We start from the raw sequence: 23,526 nt of genomic DNA on the forward strand, positions 1-23,526 counted from the left end.
TGCGAACCGCATTCGAAAAGGCCACCGCGAAACAGCAAAACAGCAGGCGGCTAACTACAGCATTCCTTGTGCGCCATAAAGCCTCTGTGCTAGATCCCAGCTTCGTTCAATAGAATTGGGGTGGGAAACTTCCTACCAGAGCCTCACACCGCTGCTGGCTCCCGACTGGCCCCGACCACCCGCCAAACCTAGGGAAGATTGGGGAGGGGACTTCCCTGCTTCTGCAGATGCTGTGGAACTCGGGAAGCGTGCTCCCATGACTGCTCTACCCCGCTCGGCAGTGTCTTCCCAGCTGCCCCAGCTGAGTCCGGCCTGAGCCGCTCACCTGAAAGTAATCCACACAACACACGATCTGTGAATTTAACCTCTGGATTTGAGTATATATATTTCAGAATCCTTCCAGGTTTGACTCCCTTGCCACATGGATTCAGGTGCGACCCGCCACCTACTGGCAGGCAATGGTCATTACAGGTAAGATTTTTTTTTCCTGTTGAAATAAATAAATAAATATATACAAGTAAGATTTCTTTTGATTGAAAATGTTAGAAAACATTACTATCCAAGAGTTCAATAGCCTTTTTAATTGCACCATGGAGGATATCCTGCAAGATGTTTCAGCTATTCCTCTTACTTGGTTATTTCTGGGGTTTATCATTTTTCTGATGTTTGGCTGTCTTTTAAGAAGGATGCAGTTCTTACAGACTGACTGCAGAATGCTGAGGGCAGAGATTTAAACCTTAAGGACAATTCAGACTGACACCAACCTCCTCAAAAAAGAGTTTGGAGTTCTCAAGGAGGAGACAAGATCTTTGTCTGATATGACTCAGTCGACTGAACAAAATATCCAGAAGGTGCAGTCCAATATTACTTCCTTAAAAGGGAGCTTCACTGCTCTGGAGAAGGGATCAACTAAAATGACTCATAACTTCCAGTCCATGACAGTTAAGTGTTGAAACATTAGCTGAGAGAATTAAAACCATTGAATGTGAAAATCGGACTTTATCAAAAGGGTATGATAGATTAATTGACAGGATTTCCATACAAGAAGGCACAGTACATGCCATGAGGATTATGTCCAAGGAGGAGATGGTATCGCTAACAGACAGACTCCATGCCTTAGAATCCTCAATGAAGGTGATTGTGTCCAAAGGAGAGATGGTGTCTCTAATGGCCAAATTCCATACTTTAGAATCCTTAATGAAGGCGTTGGAGCATAATACTGGACAGGAGATTCAGGACTTACAGAAGGCAATAGTGAGCAGATTTAATAAGATTGAAGAAATCACAGACTCTGATGAACAGGAGCAAAAGGTAGAAAGGCAACATTTAACTCTGAAAACTCTCAGTCTACACAGAGTTATACCTGCCTTTCCAGTAATAACATCAGAAAAGATAACTGGCTCCAAAAACCCTAAGGTCATTAAAGAACATACATGGGAGCCTGTATGTATGAGTGATCTGAAAGAATTTAAACAAGCAATTGTGAATTATGGACTACATTCATCCTTTGTTAGAGAGATGTTAAAAAAAACCTGGGTTCTAAAAGCCTGCCTGCAGCAAGGTAAGACTGCAGGCAGGGAGACTTCTGACCAGCAAGTGGCTCTGACCCTGTACCAGAAGATACAATGGAGGGATCCTTCATCTGGTGATGGATGGAGTTGGAGATGGAGACCCACATTAGAACACTGGACTTAACTCCCTAGGTCCAAACGAGAAGCAGAAGGAAAGAAAACGTGAGCAAGGAAGGCAAGATCAGAGGGAACCTTCATTCGACAAGGGATGGCGATACAGACGGAGACCCACATTGGAGCACTGGGCTGAGTCCCCAAAGGTCCAAACGAGGAACAGAAGGAGGAAGAACATGAAAAAGGAAATCACTCCCGTGAGGGGTGCGATCACCCACTGATACAAGGGGACTGATCTAATGAGAGTTCACCAAGGCCAGTTGTCTGGGACTGAGCGATCATGTAATCCAGCCAGATTCTCTGAATGAGGCGGGATTCTCGGAATGTGGCTGGCCTGGAGTCTTCCTGAAAAGCCATTGACAATGACACTGGGACTTGTTTCCTCTGCATATAGTGGATTTTTGGGATCCAGTCTGTTTAGATGCTCACCTTCCTGGACCTGGAGGGAGGGGAGAGGAGCTTGAACTACCCAGAGGGTGGGAGACCCTGACTGTTATTGGGGATGGAGAGGGAGGAGGGAAGGGAGTGGGGAGAGTGGGAGGGTGTTGGGAGGAGGGGCGGAAATGGAGATTTTTGTATTTTAATAAACTTTGGAAAAAAAAAACAAAATCTGGGCTCTCAGCAACAGGGCAACCTCTCAAGATTGGAATCAGATCACGACAGCTGTCCTCGAGACCTTTATGACATTTCAAATGCCTATTCAAACAAGAGGCCAGACTTTTACAACAACAAGAATAAGTGAAAGAAGTTGAGGTTTCTCTTGATCAAATTCTAGGTGAAGGACTTTACTCTGATCCTCAGGAACAAGCTCTTTATGATAAAAACATTTTATCCATATGTGCCACAGTAGCTCTAAGGGCCTGGGACAGGGTTCAAGACTCAGGTCAGAGAGTAGAATCATATATCAGGGTAAAACAGGGTCAGAAAAAACCCTGTAGTGACTTTTTACAAAGACTAACTAAGGCTGTACAAATAGGGATACCTGATCCAGAAGCAAGAAATATAGTAATTGAGTCTTTGGCTTATGAGAATGCCAGCGTAGAATGCAAAAGGATCCTGGGGCCTTTAAAGATCAGATCAGGGCCTTTGGATGAATGAGTACTACATACAATGAATGCTGATACATTTGACTATGGCAATGAAACATGGGTACAAGAAGCAATTTCCAAAGGTAAAAGGAGACATCAGATTACAAAATGCTTTCATTGTGGCAAAATGGGACACATCAAAAGGGACTGCAGACAATGGAATTCCAGGAATAATGCCTCTTCTAGGAATAACAGGAATAGGAGGACTCAGCCTTCAGGTTTATGTAGGAGATGTGGAAAGGGCAGCCACTGGACGAATGAGTGTAGGTCAACAAGAGATAAACAAGACAACCCATTGCCATCAGGAAACACAATGAGGGGCCTCTCGCAGGCCCCCATGGTGAATATGGTCCAGTCATTTCCGGTCACTGCAGAGAACATGCCTCTTCAGGAAAATTAGAATGCCCCATGCCTGCTGTTAAAAACAATAACGGCCTGAAGGATGAGTTAAATGTGGTGAGTGAATCAAGAAATCTAAGAGGACAAAGTAAACGCATATTCTGGCAGACCTCTATAAATGAACAAAGACCAAAGCTGAGAGTGTGTGTAAATGGCATATTTATTACTGGCTTACTGGATACAGGTGTGGATGTAAGTATCATTACTCCAGAATCTTGGCATCTGCATTGGCCTCTTCAGGAGGTAGATATTCAGTTCCTGGGAATTGAAACCCTATCTCAAGTAACACAAAGCATGAGATGGGTTAAATGTATAGGACTAGAAGGACAAATAGGAAAACTAAGGCCATATGTAGCCAATATTGCACTGAATCTATGGGGTCGTGATCTTTTGCAGCAATGGAATACCCAAATTAACATTACTGCTTCTTCTAGAGCCTATATTTCTGAGAGAAATATTACAAAATATTACAGATGGTGGAAACCAGCCGTTAGAGCTGTACAAGAACACAAAACAATTGATGGCCCTTCAGAGGTACCAACAGCCTTGCCTCTAAAATGGTTTACTTAGAAACCAATATGGACTAAGCAATGGCCTTTAGCTGAGGAAAAGTTGCAGGCTTTAGAACAGCTTATACAAGAGCAATAAAATGCTCGACATATAGAAGAATCTTCTAGCCCTTGGAATTCTTCTGTATTTGTTGTTAAGAAAAAATCTGGTAAATGGAGAATGGTGACAGATCTTAGAGCTATCAACAAGGTTATTCAACCTATGGGCCTTCTGCAATCTCGAATTCCTCTGTCTTCCCTGATACCAAAGGGATGGCCTCTTATAGTTATTGATCTGAAAGATTGTTTCTTCACTATACCATTACAAGAAAAAGATAGAGAAAAGTTTGCCTTCACAGTGCCTACTTATAATAACTCTCAGCCTACAAGAAGGTACCAGTGGACAGTCCTCCCACAGGGAATGTTAAACACTCCCACCCTGTGCCAATATTTTGTAAGCCAAGTATTAAAAATTATATGCAAATAATTTCCCAAGTCGATAATTTACCACTATTTGGACGATGTTGTGATATCTGATCAAAACAAAGATACCTTAGAAAGGCTGTTTGAAGAAGTAAAAATAGTGTTACCTACATGGGGATTGCAAATTGCTCCTGAAAAAATTCTGAGAGGAGATTCTGTTAATTATTTAGGTTATAAAATATGTCTACAAAGAATTAAGGCACAACAGGCACAAATCAGGAGAGACCGGTTACGAACTCTTAATGACTTTCAAAGATTATTAGGAGACATCTCCAGCCTATGACCGGCTGTTGGGATAACACCTGATCTAATAATTCATTTAAACAAGACCTTGGGTGGTGATAAAAACTTGAACAGTCCCAGAGAATTAACAGCTGAAGCAGAAAAAGCACTGACAATGGTTGAAGAAAAATTACAGGAGGCACATGTGGACAGGGTAAATCCAAAGCTTAGTTGTATTCTCGTTATATTGCCTTCCAGAATTTCTCCTACAGGAATCTTGATGCAAAGAGATGTTATTATTCTGGAATGGATCTTTTTGCCACACAAACCAAGTAAAAAATTAAAAACTTACATGGAAAAAATCTCTAAGTGATTATAAAAGGAAAATTGAGACTTCGTCAATTAGCAGGTATAGACCCAGCAGAAATTCTAGTGCCTTTCACTGCTGATGAGATAAAAAAAAAGTTGTGGGAAGACAATGAACCATGGCAAAGAGCTGGTGCTTATTTTCTGGGAGAAATTAATAGCAATTACCCAAAAAGCAAGAGACTTAACTTTATAAGGAGAACTTCTTGGATCTTTCCTCGAATCATCCATGATGCTCCAATAATCGGAGCCCGTACATTTTATACTGATGCTAATAAATCAGGGAAAGAAGGTTACAATTCAGAAGAATTGAGTAAAGTAGAGCAAAGTCCTCATGATTCTGTCCAGAAGGCAGAATTATATGTCATTCTTATGGTGCTTAGGAATTTTAGAGAATCTCTTAATATAATTACTGACTCACAATATGCAGAAAGAGTTACCTTGCATATTGAAACTGTTGAATATATCCCTGATGATATAGAACTGACCTCATTGTTTATCCAGGTACAAGACATGATCAGGAACAGGCTTTGGCCTATGTATATAACACACATCCAATCCCAAACGTGTCTGCCAGATCCTCTAGCACAAGGTAATGAAGATATTGATCAATTATTGATTGGTAGTGTGCTGCAGGCATCTGAATTTCATAAAAAACATCATGTCAATAGCAAAGGCTTGAAAAAAGAGTTTTCTATTACATGGCAACAAGCTAAGGAGATTGTAAAGAAATGCTCTACTTGCTCTTTTTATAATCAAACACCACTGCCTGCAGGGACTAATACAAAAGGTATTCAAAGGAATGAAATTTGGCAGATGGATATGCTCCACTTTGCAGAATTTGGCAAATTAAAATATGTACATCACACCATTGACATGTATTCAGGTTTCCAATGGGCAACTGCTTTAAGCTCAGAAAAAGCTGATTCAGTAATCACTCATTTATTGGAAGTTATGGCCATCATGGGTATACCTACACAAATAAAGATGAATAATGGTCCAGCTTATGTTTTTAGGAAAATGAAATGGTTTTTTGCTTATTATAATATTAAGCATGTTACAGGTATACCATACAATCCTACAGGTCAAGCAGTTATAGAAAGATCAAATCGAATTATAAAATATATGTTGAACAGACAGAAAGGGGTGGAAAATACCCCCAGGAATAGGTTACATAATGCTTTATTAACCTTGAATTTTCTCAGTGCTAATGAGAAGGGGACAATGGCTGTAGAAAGACACTGGATAATGGAAAAGTCTGCTGAATTAAATCAACCAATTTATTTCAAGGATGTGCTGACCTCACAGTGGAAGCCAGGAGATGTACTGCATTGGGGAAGGGATTTTGTTCTTGCCTCCACAGAATAAGAAAAATTGTGGATACCATCAAAATTAATAAAGGTTTGGTTTGAAGAGGAGAAGCCTCTTGGAAGATATAAATAACAACTCATTTACAAGGATAATAATCACACCAAAGGTAAGAGAAGTATATAGGTTGGAGGCAGGGTTCTCTTCTTATCTCCACAGGAAAACACTCATCTTCAAAGGATTCAAGGGACCCTGGATATTTGAATACTGATGGATAGAAATCATCTACGACCCAAAGAGGATCAACAATGAATCCAAATAGTTTAGGTAAGTATTACTGTTTTTTTTAATAGGTACTAATGTACATTTATTTATAAATATGTAGAGCTGGTTTTGGAGTTGTACAATGGCTCAGTCCCTCTTCATTTCCAAGCCTGTTGATAAGAGATATCCCAGAGTTTCTGCCTTATGTCAAGAGCCAAGATATGGGACAGAATAATTACAATTAATAAATTTTCCTTGCCTTTCTCCACATCTGTTTCTGTCTTTATTATATATATATATATATCTGTATATGTCTTCATAGATAATATTTAACTTTCCCATAACAAACAATAAATTTTCCTGCAGTAATCTTTAAAACTTCTAAGATGAAGATGGGGCCCCACAACATCAACTCCACCTGGTTACTATGACGTCATAAGGCTGATAGCACTACTTTTAGACCTGTTTTTTGGTACCAGCTACACAAGACAGTTCTGAATGGTGCACAAATTTTGACAACACTCTGGCCAGACCTCCTCAAACTACTCAGAGACTATTTGCAACTTTCTCACACCAAATGTTAATATTGGAATTTTACAGTCAATTATTTTCACAGGACTCCTTAAGAAAAATGTTGCCCCCATGACAGCTGGAAGCAATTTTAGAGGACGACGTACCCTCTCCCAGTAGAATTTGCCCTCAAGTTTAGGGACATCATTTAGGAGTTGGTTATAATTGATATAGGGATGAGGGGATATGGGAGGTATTTTATAAGCTCAGGGGTGTTTATCATTAATTTTGAAAAAAGGGGGGGATTGATTGGTGATGGGATAATAATTTATCGGTATTTGTGAGTCATTGTTTTTAGAAAATTGTATTGGTGTTGATTCTTGTACATTGATATATTGAATCTTGTATGTGAGTATGCTGCTACCTCTATATATTGTATGTGAGTATGCTTCTACCTCTATTTGTATTGATATATATATATATATACACACACACACACATATATATATTTACATTTCTACCTCTGATTAAGATATTTATGTAATGATATACATTGGTTACATTTGGAGGTCATTGTCCTCATTCATTGCACAGTTGTTTATTCTCTTAGTCTTCAAGTTAGGTAGATAGAAATCAATAGTCATATATGTCTGTTATATTTATATTTAGGCTAATCAAGTTATTTAGGTGCATAGAGATCATATTTAGTATAGATAGTATAATCTTCAACCTCTTTGAAGAGCTGTAGAAAATGGCCTTTAATCTAACTCATAGTTCTATAGTAGTGAGACACAATCGCTCCTGTCATCACTGCTCTACTCCTGAGAGAATGTTGAGCACCAAAAGCACTCCACTTGGAGCGTGTCTTCTTCCTGGCAGAACTGTCCTTTGGGCAAAGAAAAAGCCCATACCTCGACCACTGACAGAATTACAAAATATCCGTAAATGCATAAAAGCAGGATTGTCTTATCTTGCCAAGACAGGGTGAGAGAGTCCTAAAAGGTTTCTTGCCTTTGAAAAATGACATGTCAGTTCAAAGTTGGTTGACTCAACATTGCATATGAGACTTTGGATGATTGCCCAGGTAATCAGTTGTCTCTTCCATTTGTTGCACATTTCGGAAGTTTCTCGCTTGTACTTCCGGTCTGCTTGAGTAAAATTATTTCCCTTCTCAGATCTTTGATGGAGTTGAAGATTAGATAGCTGTAGTTACCCCTACATTATTTAGACTCCTTGAAATAGAATGTTTAGTAAAACTTTTGTTATATATTTCTTGCTTAATATTGTTTGTTATTTGTAATTTTATATTTATTATTTGTTTCTATTGTATATAATGGTATTTGGTTTTGTTCTGTCTTATTTCAGAAAAAAGGGGAGATGATAGGGGAGTTCAGCCAATCACATTCTGTCTGTGGGGCATGTTGCCCTAAGGCAAAAGTTTACCTATAAACCTGGCAGGTGCACTTCCCCGCCCTCTCTCTCTGGCCTGGATCCAGCATTCCAGACAGTTGGGATTCTGGTGTAAGTTTTTCCTTCTGTTTTATTAAAGCTGTATCTTTTGTAAGCTAGTCTGGCAGACCTTTAATTACCGATCGCACTGTGTCTTCAAGTAGCCAGACAGGAATTATAGGCCAGACAATCAGACAGGAAGTAGAGGCAGGTCAATGAGAACAAGAGAATTCTGGGATGAGGGAAGCTCTTTCCACAGTCCTGGCTCAGCCACAGAAGAAGCAAGATGTGACTGTCTTGCTGAATAAGGTACTGAGCCACATGACTAGCATAGACAAGAATAATGGGCTAATATAAGTTATAAGTGTTAATAAAAAGCCTGAGCTAATGGGCCAATCAGTTTATAACTAATGTAGACCTCTGTGTGATTTCTTTGGGACTTAACGATTGTGGGAATGGAGCAGGACAGAAACCTCAGACAACAGCAGGAGATGTTCACTGCCTAACCTTCCTCTGTGTCTTACCTACTCCTCAACTTCTGTGGCAAAACACCATGACCAATCAACTTATAAAATGGTTTAATTTGGAACTCATGGTTGTGGAGGGTTATAGTCTTTAACAATTATGATGGTGAGCATGGCAGTAGGCAGGTAGTTAAAAGATCATATCTCAGTTCACACAAATCAGAGAATTAACTGGAAGTGGGGTGGACTTTGGAATAATCAAAATATGCTATCAGTGAAGTATCACCTCCACCAAGGCCACACCTTCTCTTCCTTCGCAAACAGTTGCACCAACTGGGGCCCACGTATTCAAAATATGAACCCATGGGGGCCATCCTCTTTCAAACCATCAGAGCAGGAAAGAAGCTGGAGTCCACAAATGCAGTAGCTATTTTCTTCCCTCTGGAAGGTCATTCAATACACTGTCCACCTGTACAGTGCTGGCTGTCTCCACACACATGACGTATTTTTTTTTAGCACAGGATGAATAATAAACATAACTTCTATCTATATATCTACAGTACATATTACTTAAGTCATAATTGTTTCTTTCAAATCTGTAAGAAAAAAAGTAAATTCACTTCACAAGTTATATTTTGGTTAGACCCACATAAGAGCATTTTCCCCATAAAATGATTATTTCTTTTGTCTATTGTCTAAGTCAAATTTGGGCTGAAGATTGGAGTGCATATAAGTGATGTGAAACCCTATTTTCTCAGCTTCCCACATCTGGAATATTTTCTGTCATTCAGTTCCCAACTTAGCCTTTCTTCTCACGACTAATAAAATTTCAATAATACCATTTCATAGGTCTCTACTTTAACTTTCTCAGCAGCGAAACTTTGGCATTGTCTTCATCGAATGTTTTAATAATAATGACCATAGCTAGAATAAATCTAATTTAGGAAACATTAAGTCCTACACCATTTCTAATGTGGCATTTCCTTCTAACAATGCCTCTTATACTCCATTCTGACTAATAGTTTGTAACATTAAATAAGTGGTCATAAATACATATTCATAAATTAAAAACCTTATTTCCTTGGTAAATATAACATCAACTCTTGGGTCAATTAATAATGGTCATCAAACAACTTCAAGAGCCATTTTGGGGAACAGAAGAAGCCCTGAGTGTGTGAATGCTTAAGTGGGAGTGTGTTATTGATGTGACCTGGCCATGTTGAGGACTATGGCCTCAGACCCATAGTAAAATATCAAAGCCTTCATCCTCCTGGGGTTAGGCTCAGAGGGATGGGAAAGCCTTCCCCTAGTTCATGCACAGTTGTTGATGGCATAGAAAATGCCCACCATAGTCTTCTCCCCCTAGATATTTGTAGCCTAAAGAGTGTTCCCTTCAGAGACCATTTCTACTGAGATCAAGTAAACTTGTCTCCTTGGTTTATCTGTATGAAATAACATCTGCCCCCATTCAACAGTACATAATAAACACACTGCCTTCTGAGGTGCCTCGTCTTTTCCACCAGAGAGCCCAGATTGCCTGTGTGATCATGTGTACATGCCTTTTCTTCCCTCTCTTACCACCCTGGTCAGGTTCACCCTCAAGGCAGCACAAAGATGGAGCAAGTTAAATTTTCAAAAATGAGACAATAAAGAGGCCCCATAAACAAAACATAAAGGGAAGAAAAAAGCCTCTTCCCAGAAAAAGAAAAATAGGTGTGTGGGGGGGATGGGGGGACTTATTCCAATAAAAGAAATTTCTGACAACCGGAACTCAGAGCTCTCTGGCTGCTGCTTGCTGCCTTCAGCTCTTTCAGCCCAGGGTTCACCAGCACAGGGCAGTGGTAGGTGAATTTCAAAGAATGATGGGCGGGGCTTAACTGCATCGTTGTGAACCATCACAGCAGGCCCAGAACTTACATTTTTCTTGTTTGTTTGATTGCTTGAATTTGGTTTAAATGTTTCTGTTTGTTTGTTTGTTTGTTTCTCTCTCTAATAGCGGGAACAACTCACTATCAATCAATGGTCCATTCATGGGAGAAATAAAAAGCTAAAAAAAGCCCAACTTCTGGAAAAAACAATTACAGTCAGGGCATAAAGTACAAAGCCAATGATGTTTGAATTTCCAAAGGTATTAGTCATTCATTGTAGGGAGGGTGTTACCGTCTCTTGATCAACTGATTAATGCTTAAATGAATGTTTAATTTTCGTAGTAAAGAAGAGCAAAATTCATGATTTTTAACAATGTTATTGGGAATGCTCTTGTCTGTTTGTCATTATTGAGAATTTCGTTCTGCTCTTTAAGTTGCTTTCTAGAAACTTTCAGTTAAATTCCATAAAAATGTAAGACCTGAAATAGAGTGTAGTTAGCTTATTAAATAATATGGCTGCTAAGGCAAAAGTTCATAGAAATAATCTCTTGCTAATAAATAGCCTACAAAAAATATTATTCTACTAAAAAAAATAAGTAAATTTTTCCATGTTATTAATAATTGACAAATTATATCAATGTGTCACTTGGGATTTATAAAAAGGCATCCTCTTGTTAAGATTTTATAAAAATACTGTTGCCTAAAATGATCTCTCTAATTCCTATATTGATTATTTTCATGCTTTTATAGATGGCCTATGTAAAAAAGGACTATACACATAGAGGCAGAAGAGAGAATTACTCAATTGTTATCACTCCCATTTCTGAAAGGTTAAACAGCTCAAAATGTAGGACAGCAGATGTTCTAAGCACTGGGAAGAAAGTATTTTTGTAAACTGTTTTTAATGATGAGAGGTCAAAACTAAGATTATAAGTAAATGGCATTGAATTTGAAAGTTTAGTGGACACTGGAGCTTATGTATATATAATTTCTCGAGTCTTAGAATCCTAACTGGTCTTTACAGGAAGTTTCCACTCAGTTGTTAGGCATTTGAACATTATCTCAGATGAAACAAAGTGCAGAATGGATTAAATGTATAAGGCCTAAAAGACAAATGGAAATATTAAAGCCTTTTGTGACTGATGCAGCCATGAGTTTGCAGGGGAAGGGTTTGCTGCTGCAATGGAGAGCTCAGATCTTATTCTTACAATTTCAGAAACAGCCCAAACAATGATGTTAAAAATGAGGTACCTTTCTAGGAAAGGTATTAGAAAAAAATTATCAAGGAAAATCACAGGCTATGCAGGTTGTTCAACAACAGGGGAAAAAAGGAATTAGCTATCCAAATTTGAAACCCAACTGCTCTGCCTTCAAAATGACTAAGTAATAAGCCTGTATTGGTGGACCACCACCTCTTAACTAAGAAAAAGTTACAGGTGCTTGAACAGATAGTAAAAGAACAGTTAGATGTTAAGGACATTGAGGAAACTACTAGTTATTGAAAATCTGTATATGTAATGAAAAAGAAATCTGGAAAATGGAGAATGTTATCTGATTTGAGCATTGTAAAACAAGTAATTCAACCTATGGAATCCTTACAGTCCAAAATTTCTCTGCTTTCTTTACTACCTAAAGATTGGCCTATTACAGCTATTGGCTTATAAGATTGTTTCTTTATAAGAAGAAGGTAGGGAAATTTTTGCTTTTACAGTGCCTATTAATAATAATGCCAGATTGTAAAACAGTTCAACTTTATGTCAATATTTTGTGCATCAACCACTCGAAATGGCCCCTAAACAATTTCCTTGATTAATTATTTAACATTATAAACATGATAATTTATTTGTTGCTTCTGATACAGATACTTTAAAAAAGTTTAATGTAGTACAAAAAAAATTTGCCCCAATCGGATTACAAATTGCTCCTGAAAAATTTCAAAAAGGAGATTTCTTAGTTAAGATTTAAATTAAGTAAACAGAGAATCTGCTACAAAGGGTAAAGATTAGGAGAGGTCAATTCATGCTCAATGATTTTCAAAAATTATTGGGTAATATTAAGTGGTTGCACCTTACCATAGTAATTAAGTAATTTGCTTCAAATTTTGCAAGGTGACTCAGATTTAAACAATACTAGGCAACTAATAACTGAAGCAGAAAAAGAATTGGCCAAAGTAGAACAGAAATTGCAAAATGGCTATGTGGATGGACTAGATCTCACAACTGAATGTATTGTATGTTAGAAAGAGAGAGAGAGTGGGAGAGAGAGAGAGAGAGAGAGAGAGAAGGAGGAGAAAGAGGAGGAGGAGGAGGAGGAGGAGGAGAAACAGTAGTTACCCCTTCAGAAGAGAGACAGAAAGAGAGAGTGTGCACAGACTGGAGAAGGCAGAGATCTGCTTGCCTGGAGGCAAATTGGGATGGTTGGAAGTGGGTGGGGCTTGTCTCTTAAAGAGACAGGGTACCTAGGTGACAGACCAGGCCAACAGATCATAATACTAATAACCCTCAAGAAATCTATAATTTGACTCCTATAGGTTATTGGAGATTTGCCAAACTAGTAACAAGACATGTGTGACAATTTTCTACATAGTCAAATACATCACAGACACCTGCAGGGGCAGTTGCCTTTAAAGACATGGTGTCAGCTGAAGTTGCTGTGAAAGGCCCTCTGCTAGGTTCCTTAAGAAATGTGTCCATTCAAGTCTAACCATAAAAATCCAAGAAGAACAGAGACTTACCCTGCAGAGAGGAACATGTTCTCATTCAGTTCCTCGTAATAATTTGGTCTCTCTGTTCTGGGTGACAACCCCAGCCAATAATCTTGTAAGTTCTTAGATTTTATAAATTCCTAGAGAAACAGAGATTACCTGTTTAATAAACTGTTTCTTATATCTGTACACTGCCTCACAGGATCACATACTGCAGACTGCTGTTTTGACATTATAGTTTTGGTGTAGCATGTCAGCCCTTTTCATAGCACAGTTTCCTGATTAGCAGGAAGAAAGCTGGGCCTGCTATGTAGACACAGGGAAGAAAGAGAAGGAAACTCCAGTATTTGGAGGCTGATATAATCACAAACCTAGGTTGTGACAGATCATCCTGCAACTGCTCAAACAGCAAAAACCAACACCACCACAAGCTAGTTAGGACCATGGATGACCCTGGTCACTACAGATGGTCCTTTGCTTTATCATTATGGTCTGATCAGCCTTGCAGAAAGTGCAGCTTCCATTATGCATCTGATACTACAACATACCATCCCCACCTGCCCTGCATAAAAACAGAAAGGGTCAACCCTAGTTCGTTCCAGAATCTCCTCCCCTCCTAATCCCATGAGAATCTCTTTTCTCTGTAGTGTCATTTGAACTGTATTTTAATAAATAAAGACTACCTGAAGATTTGAAAGCTAAACAGTCCCATTGGTTAACCTTACAGACCAGATTATGGTAACACACACCTTTAATTTTAGAAGCCATAATGACATAAACCTTTAATCCCAGCAGCCACACAAGAAACTGGGCGGTGCATGCCTTTAACGACGGTGGTGCACGCCTTTAATCCCAGTCCTAGAGAGGATTATAAAATGGGAGAAAACAGCTCTCAAAACACAGTCTCCTTCCGAGATCCCTGGAGGCAGGATCGCCATTTCAGACTAAGGTCGAGGTAAGAGCCAGTGGTTGGCTGTTTTGCTTTTCAGATCTTCGGGTTGAACCCCAATTTCTGACCCTGAGCTTTTATAATCGTGCTTCATTTCTCCAAGTAAAACTTCTCGTAAAACAAGCCATCCAAACGCCCAGGAATGAGACTCTCTCTTGAGAAGCTCAGCTCCCTTCTGCTGGTTTACTTTTGCTTTCTAATAAAATGGTTCAACTTTTCACTCTCTGTGTCAGAACTTGGCAACAGTAGGTTGAAGTCTCTACGACTTCTTCTGCCTTCACTATGGGTGACCAAAGGACTGCTGATTCATTGAATCACCTTCATGTAGGATTTTCCAGGTCTAAGTATTTGAGTAGTGAATATTCAATCTGGGGTAAAGGAGGTGGTTAATAACGGCAAGCTGAACTTCACAGAAAAGAGAAGTATAATGCAATAGACCCAGAGAAGAGCAATAACCACAGAATCAAAATTAGCACAGAACACTTTACTCAAAGTAACATCTGCTTTTCTGTTAAAGACAGACATTTCTTAAAAGTAAATAATTATAAATGATTACTTGAGAAAGGTCAATGAGACAGAATAGTTCATCAAATTCCCTTCTCCTATAAAAGATGGCAAAGATTCTTATGGTAAAGAAGCTGAACCACTTAGGGGATATATTTTTACTCCAAGAAAAATGACTACAATATAGGACCAGCAGCTCACACAGGTAATTTCAGAACTTGGGAGACTGAGACAGTAGGATTCCTATGAGTTTGAGATAAGCTAGGGCTACTGGGTGAGATTTATCTCAAAAAAAGAAAGTAGTAAAGGATTATGATGTGAGAGACCAGAACTCTTTACTAATTAGTGAAACAGAAAGACATTAGTTAGATCAGTAGGGAGTCACTGCTCCTTTGAAATCAAATGACTCTTACACAGGGGTCACCTAAGACCATCAGAAATTTCAGATATTTGCATTACAATTCATAGCAGTAGCAAAATTGCAGTTATGAAGTAACAACGGAAATAATTTTATGGTTGAGAATTGCCACAATATGAAGAATTATATCAAAGAGATGCAGCATTAGGGAGGTTGAGAACCACTGATTTAGACAGAAACAAATAAATAAGCAAACTTTTCATTAGCTCTAATAACTCTGTGCAATGTGTCTGCTTAACATTTGCCTCCTCTCTGTCAACCCAGTATCCTTAATTAAACAAATATCACCCAATTCAACTTTACCTGGCTTCTTTGCCTAGTAAATAAAAAATATAATATATTAACAATAAAGAAGATCATCTTGTGTGGTTTTTATGGGTGTGGTGAGCCTTAGTCATGATGGTCACACTTTTTGTCTTTGGATAGCTACTCTGAGGACATACACAGAAACCTGCTACTATACTTCCAACTTGAAAATAACATAGAATTGAGGATTCTGGGAGTTCCTACCCATCTATCCTGTAACTCCTTAGATTTTGATTAAGCTAAAGCCCGTATCTTTTAGCTTGACTGTGATTTCCCTGAGATAAATGTGCAGGTCCCACTCCCCTTCCCACGTCAGGAAAACAATCCCCAGTCATGAGTGGATCACAGCATGTCTTCCCAACATATCCCTCTTCACCCCGCATTCCATGACGTGAAATGATTCCTTCTGGAGGGAACAGAAACATGGAACCTTACCAGCACACTCCTGTTCTTAATCTTCAGCAGGCTGCCATTCCGAGCAGAACAGAGCATTTCACTCATTTTCCATGTTTCATACTTATAAAGATTGGAATAACAACTGTCCTCATACCACTGTGAACCCTTTGGACAAGGTTTGCATTTGTGTTCTAGAAGGAGGACAGAGTTTTATAGGTTTGTGTGAATACCCTTGACTACTATTCCTTTACTGTCTGTGATGCTGATCAGATTTACTGTGTTTCTTCTCTTTAGGTCAAGGAGAAAGTCATCTGCATTCCTTTACATCACCCTAGGAACATGATACAATACTTGGGCAAACACACAGGTTGTAGTACCTGGCCAGATTCAAACTTATTGTCCATCATTAGGAACCTGGGTAGGTTTTTTTTTCTTTTTCTTTCTTTTCTCTTTTCTTTTCGTTTCTTTCTTTCTTTTTTTGAACTCACTTTTGACTCTAAAAATAATTCACAGCAAATACTGTCTAGTAAAATCAGGTTCACAGAGCCACACCGGTTTTCTCCAGCAAATGTGTCTCTCTAGCTTTCAACTTCCAGAATATTGAAGAGGCACTTTCAAAGCACGGGAATATAGTTTAGCCATAATAACTACAAAAACGCTGGAAGGCAATACTCCTTTGCCTGCTAGGTGCATCACCCGAGACTTCATTTCTTTGCCAGGATCTTTTACACCTTCAGCACACATTGAAATTTAGGAATGAGGTCATGAACAAAGAGGCACCCTTTCTTACTTACCACCTCCTGAGCTTTGTGCCCAGGACAAGGGTAATAAACCGCAGATTAGAGAAACAGTATACTGTATGTGTGCGTCATTATGTAACTGTTGAACCCTGTAAATTAGCAGTTTACTTATTTCTACTTTCATGTTTTCCTCCTAACTAGGGGGAAATATCAGTGACTCATTTACCAACTCATTTAATTCCTTCAATTAATTTCCCTGTAGTTTGGAGCCTGTCCTGGGCCCTCGAACTCACAGAGATCCACCTGCCTCTGCTTCCTTAGTGCTACTGGTATTAGGCATGTGCCATCACTGCCCGGCTAAGAAAGTGATTCTTAAAAGACACTAAGGTTTAGTTTGTTTCCCAAGGAATAGTTTTGAGAGCAGTATAGGGTTACCTGGTTCTTTTTCATACAGTTCACGACACAGCTGGGTGGCTGCCTTTTGCAGCATGGTGGAAAGGTTCCTGATTCTCTTGGAGCTGTTTATATTGTGCATCAGCTGTAGGGAAACATTTTCCTGAAGTTCTTCCCTGATGTTTTGTAGTTGATTTGATTTTATCATTTCTGTCTCCAAAGTTGTATGAACTCCAGGATTTTTTAAAGACAGAAGGAGAGAAGAAAATAGTAGATAATTTTTAAAAACTTCTAAATTCTCAATTATTCTTTCACCTTTAGAAGCTTGATGATTTTTTTCCATTAAAAATAGCACTAAAATATTAAAATGGTAGAAAAAGTCTTCTCTATAAGAGTTAGTGGAAGGGATAGAGTGTACATCTGTGAAGTACATTATAAGATCCTCTGGAGTGTAAGCCTTAATTCTCAGAATAAACATTGGTTCAACAACTCTTGGCATTCTAAATCAGCCCAAAAGTATTTAAATAGATGCATACATTTATAAATACATATAAATATATATGCAGCACTGCACAAACTCATCAGGTTGCATTTACGTATTTATTTATATATCTGGGTAACAATAATAAACACTAAGAGGCTATGAATTTGAGAAGGAGCAGGCAAAAACATGAGAGTGATTATAGGAAAAAGGGAGAAATGATGCAATCACATTTTCATTAAATTTAAATTTTCTTTTTAAAGAATGATGCGATACATACACAAACCTCCTAAGACCCCCAGTCCAATGAGCAGCAGAAGGCATAGAACAGTCAGAATCAAGACTGCTTTATGCTGTGAATAGGAAGGAGCAGAAGGTGCTGTGAAAAGAAAAAGAGCACAGCATTCAAGAAGCAGTTCACACCTCAGTTTCATTCATTCATCCAGTCACTCATTCATTCATTCATTCATTCATCCTCTCCTCATTTTTTCTCCTATATATTTTTTTAAAAGTAATTTGCTCAAAACCCAAAGACATTAATTTTTTCAAGAATAATCAGATAGGAAACCATAAGTAAGGCATCAGGTTTTATCTTAAGATCTTTAACTATGCTGTCTTACTGCCAGATTTTTTTTGTTCATTAAATGTCTCAAATTTCCTACTAATAAGATCAAAACAATGAGTTTTTAAAGTAAGAAACGTGGTAAGTTCTTTTGAATGAGAAAACATCTCATAGACAAAGACATTAATCCCTAGGCTGATGAAAGATACAAAAAAGGAAAGAGAAAATTTATAAAATAGAGAGGAGGAAGGAAAATGGAGACGATTGCAGTCAGAGGGCATCCTTGGATACATTGTGGCAATGTCTGAGGCTGAGGGAAGCCAAGTCAGTCTGAGGAGCTTCTTGGAATGTAGAGGTGAGGCTTGACAGGCAATTCCAGCTGTTAACGCTTTCCCCTCTTACATCAAGAGTGGGGCTGATGAACAGCAGAGCAGGCTCTCACCGGTTATGTCCTGGCATCCCTCTTCAGCATCCTGCCTCATTTGCACTTCTCCTTACTTTTTCAATATTTTTGTGATTTTCTAGCAAAACATTGTGATGGAATAATTTTTATTATTTTCTGAACAAAGAACCATAGACTAGACCATTTTCCTAAAAGTAACTGTGAATTACTGGTAAGGCATTCCATGATTTAAATTCTCACCATGTATGAATATATGAAAAGACTGTTTGTAGCACGAATAATTAAAAACTCAGATATAGAAATTGGAGTTCAACTTGAAGATCAGAAAAGCAAGACAGTCAGTCACTGGCTTTTACCTCTATCTCAGTCTGAAATGGCGATCCTGCCTCCAGGAATCTCAGAATGAGACTTTGAGTGAGAACTGTCTCCTCCCACTATATAATCCTCTTTAGTTCTGGAATTAAGGGCATGTACCACTACTGCCTGGTTTCTATGGCAAGCTAGTATAGCTACTGGGATTAAAGGTGTGTGTCATTGCTGCCTGGTCTGTAAGACTGGCTAGTGTGACTGCTTTACTTTTCTGATCCTCAGGCAAATTTTATTTATTAAAATACAAATGAGAGGTCACTACAACTGTTTTAAGAATGTAATTCAAGAATTACCTAATATTTTTACTCTTTTCCTGAAATTTGTCTTATATCAACAGTTAGTAACATAACAGTGTTGTAAAATCTCACAAAAGTGATATATAAAATATAAACTTGATTTCTTAATATTTTGTAAAATTGTCATTCTTGAAAGTCTATAAATATTGTTCCAGTCTTTATCTGAGGCTTAAAAATCAAACTCATGGGCTATTTTTTGTCAAAATTATTTTCTTATTTATGAATGTATTCAATTATTTAAAAGCTATCAGTTGTGTGCCATTTAGGTACTAGACACTGTTGTGACTGCTCATAAAACAAAGTAATAGGGTGTGCAAGTTTATGTTGTCATGCAGATGCATTTTAAAGTGACAGAAAAGAAACAGCTAAATGCTTGATACAGAGATAGATAGATAGATAAATAGATAGATAGATAATTTTTGAAACTCTTATATTTTAGGAAGTATGTGGTCCAGATGTCATGGATACAGGGAAGAGATGTGCAAAGTTGGTGTGAATAACATGAGAGGAACAGTACCCAGCTCTTTGACTCTGATTTAGGGGGAATATTCTTATGTGCGGAACAGAAGGCACTGAGGGTAGCTAAAGATTGCTCTGCATGAGAAGGAATGCTCACCAAGAATTCAAAGCCAAGCCAAGCCTTCCTGTGGAGGAGCAGGACAGGTGCTGAGGGCTGGGAAAAGGTCATAAGCAGACACTTGGAAGTCATGGTACTGGAAGGGGAAAGGTCATGAGCAGACACTTGGAAGTCATGGTACTGGAAGCTGAAAGGCATGAGACGACTTAGAAATGTTTATTGTGGCACAGGAGAAGGAGACCAACCTGGAAAGTGACCAGATGTGAGCCATCGAAGAGCACAAGGAAGAGGTCAGGACAAGCAGAACAGCTAAACCACAGGAAAAGTGAAAATCAGAAGGTTGTGTCCTGGAGAATGCCTGGTGTGAAGAAATTTCACTTAGGTTTTGGTGTGATATGAGGGTGGTGTTGAGTGTGTCATGTTGTGTTATGTTGTATTGAAAGTAGAACCCCACACATGCTAAGCAAGTCCTCTAGCACAAAGCTCTCTCCTCATTCTCGTTTTACTTCTTATTTTAAGACAGGATCTCACTAAACTAACTGCCTGAGCTGACTTTGAGCTCACACTGCAGCTCAGGCAGGTCTTGAATTTATAACCCACCTGCCTCAACCTCTTTAGTAGTCGAGATTAGAGAATTACTCCTTCAATGTTAGCAAGGAAAGTAATTTTAAAAGAGACTGGTTTACATTGTGAAAACAGTAGGGGAGTATAGCCGTGAAAGAAGTTATGAGATAGCTCAGGGGCTAAAGGCACTGGCTGTACAAACCTGACAACTTAAGCTCAATCCCTGGTGGTAATCTAAATTTAAAACAAAAAATAGAAATCCAAATGCTAGGATAAAAGAAGGAAGAGCCAAAAGACTTTGAATAGAGCAAGCTACATGAACAATGAGGAAAGAAGTCAGATAAAAAAATATTGTCTCTGGATACACACATATATAAGTGCACACACATGCACGTGTGCGCGCATGTGCACACACACACACACACACACGTGTTCTCTCCTTATTTCTCCTTATCCTTTTCTGCAAGCATTTTACTTTTCAAAACTATAAAAAGAGTAACATGTAAGTTCATGACTTTCCTGCATAATGTATAATCATAGTTCCATGGCTTCCTAGAATGAACATAAAACAAAATAAAACAAATTAGAAAATCTTCATACTAGAATACCAGCATTTCTACACAGACAAGCCCGTCTCAAAAACAAGCAAGCAAATAAAAAACACCAGCATTTGAAAATATGACCCTGTCCCTTCCTTGTACTGAGTTTAGTATTTTAAAAAATGCAATATAAAATATAGTGTTTTGTTGCAATAATTTATGCCATAAGGGAAAATATCTTTATAATCACTTTGATACTTTGGTTTAAATAAAAAACTTAATTAGAAATGCACGCTGAATTATTGCAGGATTTGAAGTGTGGGATTGTAGCCATTGCCACAGTCTTGGCTCAAAATCTTACCTTTTTCATCGCATTTGTCAGATGTCTGCAGATTTTCTTTCTTATCAGAGTCCTTGAATTTGAGATTTGCATAAACAATTTCTTCAGACATGGATGAGTATTCTAAGAAAGCTCCAAAAATTGTCCTTTGGAAAAGGTGAGAGAGAGAACTAAAGGCTGAATGAGTCTATCTGAAATTTTAATTTTCTCTGTGTAAACTGAAGCTAACCTCACACGCCAGAATTTCTTTTTAAAAGCCCACTGTGCCAATCTCTCAAATATGTGCCCAAGAGTCACAAACTGTCTGTTGTCTCAGACAAGAACAGATACGAGTCAAAAGAGGAAATATCTTTCTTCCTCATATTTCTTCCTTTTTCTCATTTCTACACAAAGTAATTTTGAAATTGTGTTGGGATACTATTAATATTGTGCAAATTGCAAAACTCACTCTAACCACATGGTACAGATACAACATAGGGTTAATCTGCCTAGCACGGAAATAAATGGAATGATTCGGTTCATTTACTCACTGATACAACCACAGAGGACATGCATGGTGCTCTGTGTGTAGAATGGTCAAAGTTCCCCGAGAAAGACTGGCTTACTCAGACCTGAGCATGCAGAGAGATGATGACATGCAGAGAGTAAGAGATGAAGGACCGTGCTCTCTCTCTCTGGTGCAAATGTTCTGATTAAATTAACAGGAGCTTTGCTCCCCTTGCTGGAGAGGCAGAAGCAGGTGGTTCTCTGTGAGCTCCACGTCAGCCTGTTCTACATAGTTAGTGCCAGGACAGCCAATACTATATAGAGAGACACTGTCTCAAACCACCACCACCCCTGAAATAACTAATTAGCCAGATAATAAATAAATAATGTGAGACACCACTACCACTGTGTAACTGGTAAATGAATGAGCTCAAACCTGGTAATATTGACTCAAAACCATAAGCCATGACCTGTGTTACACTGGTACCAGTTTCCTTCCCCCTTTCAGTGGCTTATTGAAGTACCTCATGTGGATTTAGACTGTGTGCAGAAGGTTAAGTCTGGTTTTAGGTTTCCTGGTCTGCAGGGCTGTTGACAGACCCCTCGAACAAAGATTGTTCCTCGAAGCATTTGAACTTCCAGTTGGGGTTCAGTGCCCCTGGTTCATTTTTGCAAGCAATATTTTTAGTAAGCACTATTAAGACCAGAATAACTGTTAAAAGGTTCCTTACTAGAGACTAAGATTTGGATATCAATTTTATCTCAGGGTATTAAACGTTGACCCTTGTAATTTTAATCATTTTTATTTCTATCAGTTTAGTTATGCCTGTAACATCTTTCTTTAAGTTTTAATGCCCACAACCTCTTACAATATATTTTAATCTTTTAATTTGTCCTCATCTCTTTATATTTTGAACAAAAATTTTAAAATTTAGAGTATGAAATTCTTTTTCATCTAAATGCATTTCCTTTTCCTCCAACCTTCTTTACCAAAATTACATTCATATTTCTAACCTGTTGGGCCAAAATTATCTCAGGGCCTATACTTTGAGACTGTAGAACAGAAAAGAGCCTGGCTTGAGTTTGAAGGATAGTCTCAAAGCTATTGAGTGGGGTGAGACAGCAAAATCTAGGTAGACACCCCTGCAGCCAGAGGGAGGGCTTGGCTGTATGTCATTGGATGGAGGTACCCCCCCCCATACCACACAATGTCACTTAACCTATATAAGCTGACACTCACAGTAATAAACTGAGTTCCTGCTTTGACTCAACTCCCTATCGCATCTGATTGTCCTGTGTTGTGGGGCTGCAGAATGGGCAGATAGGGCACTCACCTTTCCCTGGGGAATAAGGCTAAGGAGGCCTGGCACTAACCTTTATATCTCATTTTCTTACTCAATGGATCCTTTCATATTGTGACATTTGTACCAATTCTGGAACAATTTTAGGCATGCATGCAATGTATTTTGATCACATTGCTCTGCTGCTGCCCCCAACTCTTCCCAGATCTATTCTTACCTCTCCAATGCCTCTCAGTTTCCCCTATTTACTCCCCCAATGTAGAAATATGGATTGAAAAACTCCTTCCTGTCCCTCACTATTACTCTAGCCCTCTATTCATTCTTGGACAGGTCGCCAAGTCTAACTGCTGTTGGAGCATTTGCTTTGTTTCATTGTTCCTTTAAAATTCTAGTTTTCCTACAGTCATAAATGAATGTAGGTTAACTTAACAACTCAATTTATGTAAGCGACCACCTACAAGCCAACATGATATGAAATAATCACAGCTCTTACATAAAGACAAACCTTAAAGACAAGGTTTTAGAGCTTTTGTTTAGCTCTATC

The 23,526-nt window shown here is 38.5% G+C and overlaps 1 protein-coding gene across 2 annotated transcripts; it reads right to left on the reverse strand.

Annotated features, from left to right (window-relative positions):
* Positions 1 to 355: 355 nt before the first annotated feature.
* On the reverse strand, positions 356 to 21,533 carry Clec12a (C-type lectin domain family 12 member A). 2 transcript variants are annotated; one of them, XM_087904097.1, is made up of 6 exons: positions 21,217 to 21,533; positions 17,826 to 17,924; positions 17,107 to 17,295; positions 15,971 to 16,122; positions 13,389 to 13,498; positions 356 to 487 (listed from the first exon to the last, which is right to left on the reverse strand). In XM_087904097.1, exons 1-6 carry the CDS (start codon positions 21,305 to 21,307, stop codon positions 466 to 468), a joined length of 663 nt encoding a protein of 220 aa, XP_087760223.1. In that variant the 5' UTR covers positions 21,308 to 21,533; the 3' UTR covers positions 356 to 465. The 2 variants fall into 2 exon arrangements, with proteins under 2 accessions (XP_087760223.1, XP_048288273.3); XM_048432316.3 differs by lacking the exon at positions 356 to 487 and adding an exon at positions 8,884 to 9,382.
* Positions 21,534 to 23,526: the final 1,993 nt, after the last annotated feature.

This window comes from Myodes glareolus, chromosome 3 (genome assembly GCF_982192425.1).
Source record: "Myodes glareolus chromosome 3, mMyoGla1.1, whole genome shotgun sequence".
Classification (NCBI taxonomy): domain Eukaryota; kingdom Metazoa; phylum Chordata; class Mammalia; order Rodentia; family Cricetidae; genus Myodes; species Myodes glareolus.

What these genes read in the sequence shown, in the direction of transcription:
- Clec12a (XM_048432316.3), bottom strand. Translation starts at nt 21,307, where the DNA reads ATGTCTGAAGAAATTGTTTATGCAAATCTCAAATTCAAGGACTCTGAT. An exon ending in TGACAAATGCGATGAAAAAG is followed by an intron (nt 17,925 to 21,216) that starts GTAAGATTTTGA and finishes TTCTTTTCACAG; the next exon opens with CACCTTCTGCTCCTTCCTAT. An exon ending in TTAAGAACAGGAGTGTGCTG is followed by an intron (nt 13,499 to 15,970) that starts GTAAGGTTCCAT and finishes CTGTTTCTCTAG; the next exon opens with GAATTTATAAAATCTAAGAA.